The 6,846-nt window shown below is 43.7% G+C and overlaps 1 protein-coding gene and 1 long non-coding RNA gene across 2 annotated transcripts; both read right to left on the bottom strand.

Moving 5' to 3' along the window:
* Positions 1 to 1,088: 1,088 nt before the first annotated feature.
* Positions 1,089 to 3,449, bottom strand: LOC135518466 (uncharacterized). The gene is made up of 10 exons (XM_064943641.1): positions 3,432 to 3,449; positions 3,162 to 3,308; positions 2,992 to 3,072; positions 2,717 to 2,866; positions 2,550 to 2,599; positions 2,358 to 2,427; positions 2,183 to 2,269; positions 2,001 to 2,099; positions 1,809 to 1,889; positions 1,089 to 1,698 (listed from the first exon to the last, which is right to left on the bottom strand). The coding sequence occupies exons 1-10, from the start codon at positions 3,447 to 3,449 to the stop codon at positions 1,558 to 1,560; spliced, it is 924 nt and encodes a 307-aa protein (XP_064799713.1). The 3' UTR covers positions 1,089 to 1,557.
* A 164-nt stretch (positions 3,450 to 3,613) lies between these two features.
* LOC135518579 (uncharacterized) lies at positions 3,614 to 4,558 on the bottom strand. Its single transcript, XR_010452175.1, has 3 exons — positions 4,192 to 4,558; positions 3,796 to 3,935; positions 3,614 to 3,685 (listed from the first exon to the last, which is right to left on the bottom strand). It is a non-coding gene; the product is annotated as an uncharacterized LOC135518579 (long non-coding RNA).
* Positions 4,559 to 6,846: the final 2,288 nt, after the last annotated feature.

Below are 6,846 nucleotides of genomic sequence, written 5' to 3'. Positions count from 1 at the left end.
GGTTACTCTGCCTTCTACTGTGATGGAGAATGCCTCTACCCTCTGTGTTCCTGCATGAACTCCACCACCCACACTATGATCCAACTAGTGGTCAGTATGCACTACTACACCCTCTCTCACATGAACGCTAACATTACTGGTTTCAGTGGGAAAGATGGTAAATGGTTCAGACATTAATGGCAAATATAAAAACTAAGATTGCCATTGTAGACTCCGGTAACTTGGGTGACTGTTAATGTAGAGTAGGGATCGTGAGAAGTAACATTCAAGACTGAAGCAATTATCCCCTCTAGTGGTATACTTTATACTGTACCAGGTTACTACACACACTGATAATACAAAACATCGAGGACACCTGCTCTTTCCCATGACATAGACTGACCAAGTGAAAGCTATGACCCCTTATTGATGTCACTTGTTGAATCCACTTCAGTCAGAGTAGATGAAGGGGAGAAAGAAATATTTTAAAACCTTGAGAGAATTGAGACATGGGTTGTGTGTGTCATTCAGAGGGTGATTTGGCAAGAGAAAATATTTAACTGCCTTTGAACGGGGTATGGTAGTAGGTGCCAGGCGTACCGGGTTAAGTGTGTCAAGAACTGCAACACTGCTGGGGGTTTTTTTCATGCTCAACCGTTTCCCATGTGTATCAAGAATGGTCCACCACCCAAAGGACATCCAGCCAACTTGACACAACATGGGCCAGCATCCTTGTGGAACGCTTAGGGCAGCTTGTAGAGTCCATGCTCAGACGAATTGAGGCTGTCCTGAGGGGAAAAGATTGTGCAACTCAATATGAAGAAGATGTTCCTAATGTTTTGTGCACTCAGTGTATATAGTCCTACATGTTTTTAAATAGTACAGTATCACAAACCACAGTACAAATCCATATAAAGTGTGGGCCTGTAGTATCTGTAAATCATCTAAACAGTTTTTTATTTCCATTTGCAGATAAAGCATCATTGTTCATGTAATCTAATATTAGCATTATAACTCTAGGAAGATGAAATGGTCATAAATCAAATAGATGAAAAGACAGAAACAAAAATGTTTTTGAACTACAACTTGTTTTATTTTAAAATGTCAAATTCAGTGCAAAGTAATGTAGTGCATTGGTGTCTAGATCCCTGTTGGGTGGCAAAGTGTCACAAGAATCCTGTGGGGAGAGAAAACAAGAGAATACATTAAATTCATGGGTGTTAACTAATCATGGTTCAACAAAGCACTTCAAGTCCTCAATTCCTTCAAAATAGAGAGAGAAGGAGAATGGTCCCTGCAGTAGGACTACATGCTGGCCATGAGGCTCTCCAAGTGGTACTCCAGGAGGCTGGAGAGCTCAGTGACCAGAGACTCTGGGTTAAAGTACCAGGCCAGCTGCTGGCCAAACATGTCATCTAGCAGAGCCATCAGTCCGCCCTGAAGAGAACACCACACAACACATAGAAAATGGCTCTGAGTTACTAGCTTATCAAGAGGAGAGAGACAATTAGAAATACTCCCCCTAAAATGGCATTGGAACCTGGTTAACCATGAATATGGAAGTAAACAGGAAGTACACTAAGAATATGGAAGGAAACAGGAAGTATCCTCTTGACTCAGCAGCAGCAGGTATCTGTCAGCCTCTGGCTCCATGTTGGCAGCAGTGGGCAGGAAGGAGTACAGGAGAGCGTACAGACGCTCCACCAACCCACCAGGGTGCTAAAGGAAACAAAGGAGGAGAAAAGAGGAGAGAATAGAAGAGATGAGGAATTTAAGTGAAACTGCTAATAGAGGGAGATCAAAACATGTTCCAGTGAGATGCTACTTACCACCATCAGGGACTTCTGAGCTGTCATCAACCCAAACAGCACCAGCTCAAAGAGGACATCTATCATGTTCACATGATGTATCTAGGACAAGAAAACACATTTGGAGAAAATAGGAATGATTTCATATAGATCAGCTACTGTGATGTATAAAAGACATGCATGTGGAAGACTTGAAAGAGTTAATAAACTCACCTTTGCCTCAGCCAGCTCCCTCTCAATGTCATTCCGCTTGGAGGGGTCACTCAGGTAGTCCACAAAGTCGTTATAGGTACGGATAAATTTGGCCTCGTCCTATGACAAAGAAAAGAGCATCTTAGTGAACAGAACACATTTCCCCTCAGGGATGCTCTCTTTCCCTTGAGTTAGTGAGTTACCATGTGGTTGGCCTGAACAAGGGCGCCCAGGAGGACCTTTCCCGCCACAAACAGATGGTTCCTGCTCAGGGTGGAACCAAGCAGGGTCTAGGGAAGAGGGAAGAGTTAGGGTGAGACATCTTCCTCTTGGAGAACAAGAAGTCACAGAGACAAAAAGAACAGTGGGTCCACTCACAGTGAAGGCCTGGCGCAGGGAGACGAGCCTCAGGGCGATGTCCTCCACTCTCTTGGTGGTAAGGTAGTGGCTGTGAAAGGGAGGGAATGGAGCATGTCAACCATCAGAGTCAATGGGGGATAACAGCAATTATGACCACAATCCTTCAGCATCTGACAAGCCCAGACTACACAGACATTTAGAGGAACTCACTTTAGCAGAGGAACCTCCCTCTCCTCAGGCAGCAGGTCCTCCTCCCAGCCCTACGACAACAAAACAAGCATTCAAAATCAGTGACCAGTGCAATGACATAACAAACAATCGGTCAATGGAAGGATCTTAATGCTCCTAGTCAATAGTATGTGTGTGTAACGTCTGACCTCATAGCAGTTGTGGCCCTCAGGCTCTGGGTCAGTGAACTGCTGAGTGGTGGGCGTAGAGGAGGAGGCAGCCTCCGACCACGCTGAAGAGGAGAGAAGCCCGTCCAGCCCCATGTGGAGAGTGGCATACACCACTGAGACATCAGTCTGCTGCTCAAAACACACACAACACACCTGTTTACCACACACACACACGTTATTAGAAAACACACCAAATCTAATTCAAAAATGCCCAGCAATGTCTAGTCTATATACATAGGAAATAGTTTATTTACCTGGTTGCAGCCAAGCATCACGTCCACAGACGTCTTGTGGCGGAGCTGAGACGCATAGTGGGTCACCCTGCCAGCCACACGCTGACAGAGAGAGAATACATGTTAAGGCCAAATGGAATAAGTGAAGAAAAGCCTAATCTACTACTGTTTCAGTAGTATTTACATCTTACCTGGATCCAAGTGATGGACTGCACTTTGGTGGCACAGTAGGGGATGCCCTCTGGACTAAGCCTGGCTGTCTCCTTGGAGATGGCCCACACCAGTTGAGTCTCCAGGCCTCTCACCCTACTCATGTGGTGCATCCTCACAACCACCTGCTGTTGAGATAAACAACAAGACAACATCAATAAAACCACTTCAGCAATTGCTGTGACACATTTCCACCAAGATCAAATGACTGACAATGTAGATTAGGATTAGCTAGTTACAATGACACATACCTGGGATCCCCCACGCATGTAGGTGCTGATGGGGCTGATGAACTGGAAAGTTCTCCAAGCTTTAACTACCGGACTGGTATTGTTCTGCACATTACAATACATTCATGTTGGAAACAGTAAACATTGTAACCGTGATGTGACTGTGTGTGTGTGTGTGTGGGGGGGGGGGGGGGGTCACTTACCCTGATCACAACAGGCCCACAGTACAGGGGGCTGAACCTAATCAGAATCAACTGCCAATTGCCAGTGGCCTCCTAAAGCAGAAAGCAGACAGGAGATTTCAGATTTTCATGTCAAAGAGACACAACTTGAATATCTGGGATATTTTTCAAACATAAAACCCCAAACTTTCAGAAATTTGTACCTCAAGGATAGTCTGCACATCTGGCACATCCTCAAGGATGATAGCAGCATTCTGGACATCAAGGAGGACTGGCAGCTGTGGAACATCTGGCACATAATCCAATGACACATCCAACTGGACCTCATCCAGGACAGTTGTTTCTAAAATGAGGAACATTGGAATATAAAATAAACTATTGTTAGGACATAAAACGTAGCAAAATTGCTAATACTAGCTACCTAGGTAGCAAAAGTCGATTGCTTAGCAACAGTTACTAGAGTTAATGTTAGCTAGCTAGCTACAACATCTCTAGCACTAGCATGTTTGCCAAGTCTCAATGATAGAAATACACAACATTTCGCAAATTATAATGACATTGTTAAATGTAGTAAAAGAAGAGTTGTAAACTCCACATACCCTCTTCGAAGTCGCTGTCCACCTGTCGACGATCACGAACCCTGCAAAACAGAAAAAGACAAGAAAAACAAGCCACAAATGAATTTGAACAACCTGTCGACGCAGTAGGCCGCCGACGTCCACGCACTCTCTCCGCCAGTCTTGAAAAGCACCCAGGCATTTTCCAGTCGATTGTTCTTAGGTCTCAAAAATCATACAAGTTTGTTGTCAGCAGCAAAGTTGTTGTTTTCGCATAGAAAACGTTCCATAGAACGTCGGTTAGATGTCTCTTGGCAACACACGTTCGAAAATGATTGTTTACAAAATTGACAACTGTGTTGCCATAGAAATTAGTTTGGAATTCTGATTCCCTTTAGAATCCCTTAAAATTGCTTATCATTCTAGTGACGTCGACGTGCTCCTTCGAAGCTCAGTTGATAGAGCACGACGTGTGCAAACATTGCTAAGAAGATAGATAATAATTTCAGGGATTTTTGTGATGATGAGTTATCTGAAATTGAGATAAAATACTGGATTAAAAGCCTTAAGAACAATAGGTCCCCTGGAAATTATGGTTTAATAAGCGAGTTTTATAAAGCATTCAATGATAAATTGATTCCTTTCATTCTTGTTCTATTCTATGTTTCAAGAATCAATAGAAAAATGGGAGTTCCTGGCATCCTTAAAACAAGGTGTAATTACTTTGATTCCCAAACTTAATAAGGATACTTATTTTATATTATACTTTATATAGACAACTGGAGACCCATTAGCCTGTTGAATAATGATGGGAAATTATCACGTTAGATATTTTCGCATCAGCTCTTTTTCAGAGCATATCTGATTGGTCAAAAGAGCAATTACTTTTAGAATAACTGTCTTCAAAGTAATGACTCGGGACGTCGGGGTTGATATGTACGCTTCTTTTAGTAATATTACTTATAATATTACTTGTTCACATTTAACAACTTTAGATTCTTCAGAGCAATGCAGGTAAGATGCTCGCGGAAAGGTCAGTTTAATCACTTTGCACCTGCACATAACTGGCGCGTTCTCTCTCTCATTCCTGTCGCAAGGCATTCTGGAAATTGCAGTCAAAAGCGTAATTCAATACTAACCAATACAATTACATATGTAAATAACTGTAAAGAAATATATTTAATTACAGCTCAATGAATTAACTTAAACATTAACACATTAAAGTTACAACAATTACTCAAAACAATGACTGAATTGGGCTGCCTGTCTCAACGAAGCCATAGAAACCTGGACATGCTCCAACTGAAATGTTCCCTCCTGTCAGCACTGATGTTGAATGGCATTAAATACACTTTTTTTGTTCTCTCCCAACCCATATAGATTTGTTGAACATGATTGGAAATGAAACTCCAGCACACTGGTAGCACTAAAGACATGTGAGTATAACTTTTCCAGGTGAGTTGAACCTGCCTGTGGGGATATTCCTGGGAGGTCTACTGATGAAGAGGTATAAGCTTGGTGTTGTGTCTGGAGCCCAGCTGTCTTTCATCACCTCCTTCATGGCCTACCTCCTCCTCCCTCTGCAGTCTGGCACTAAGTATGACAACGTTCAGGTGGCTGGTCTGACCGTGTCCTACAACGGGTAAATATGACATCTGATTAGTTGGTTGGTGGGTTGATAAAAACACAAGTTTTGATCAGTGGAATATGAGGGAGAGTTTGACCAAAACACACATGGGCTTGTGCCGGGGCTCCCTCTTGTGGGAATATACAGTATGGTTGTTACTGAGCCAGGATTCCTGGCTGTTTTGTCTCTGTGCGTATGTCAATGATAGTTCAGCAACAATTATTTAAACATCATTATTACCAGCCATTTTCTCTGTCCCCCAGGTCCCCTGGTGTACGATGGCAGCCTGTTGTCAGAGTGTAACAGAGACTGCTCCTGCTTGGCTGGGGAGTGGGACCCTGTGTGTTCAGACAACGGCATCACCTACACCTCCCCCTGCCTCGCAGGCTGCTCCAGCTTTACAGGTTACGGCAAGAACACGGTACCAATACTATTAATGTACTGAGTGTACAACACATTCACAGGGATGCTGGCCCATGTTGACTCCAATGCTTCTCACAGTTGTGTCAAGTTGGCTGTATGTCTTTTGAGTGGTGGACCATTCTTGATACACACAGGAAACTGTGTTTGAATATGAATGAGCAGCAGTGGTGTGATGTGTCCTATCCAATCCCTGCAGAGTGATCTTCCTTGGCCTCATCACATGTCTCAGTGGCATCTCCTTAGGAGGGATGGGGACACCACCACGGGACAGACCCCACACTCATCGCTTGAGATCGAACTTCAGACTCCCTCCAAAACCACTGAACCCCTCAACACACTGAAAGAGATTACGGTGCACACCCTTATAGGGAGCCGTAACAGGATAACTCCCTCCAAACTCACAAAGACACAGAGGAGGAGGAACTATTCAACACCCAGGGAGAGAGAACAAGTGACCTCAGTCAAACACAGTCAGAAAGAGGAGGTGGAAGAGGTGTTAGACAGAAGAGGATGTTACTCCAGAGGCCATTCCTCCTGTTCATGTGAGCAAGAAAGAGCAGAAGGCTTCTGATCAGCCAAATGGCAGGCAGAGGGAGAGGTCATAGTGATTCACACCCGCAGAGAGAAAGACAATCCACACAACCTCT

This window comes from Oncorhynchus masou, chromosome 28, assembly GCF_036934945.1.
Source record: "Oncorhynchus masou masou isolate Uvic2021 chromosome 28, UVic_Omas_1.1, whole genome shotgun sequence".
NCBI lineage: Eukaryota > Metazoa > Chordata > Actinopteri > Salmoniformes > Salmonidae > Oncorhynchus > Oncorhynchus masou.
This window is presented reverse-complemented; position numbering and strand designations above follow the sequence as displayed.

What these genes read in the sequence shown, in the direction of transcription:
- LOC135518466 (XM_064943641.1), bottom strand. An exon ending in AGGGCCACAACTGCTATGAG is followed by an intron (nt 2,600 to 2,716) that starts GTCAGACGTTAC and finishes TTGTTGTCGTAG; the next exon opens with GGCTGGGAGGAGGACCTGCT. An exon ending in CTCAGAAGTCCCTGATGGTG is followed by an intron (nt 1,699 to 1,808) that starts GTAAGTAGCATC and finishes TGTTTCCTTTAG; the next exon opens with CACCCTGGTGGGTTGGTGGA.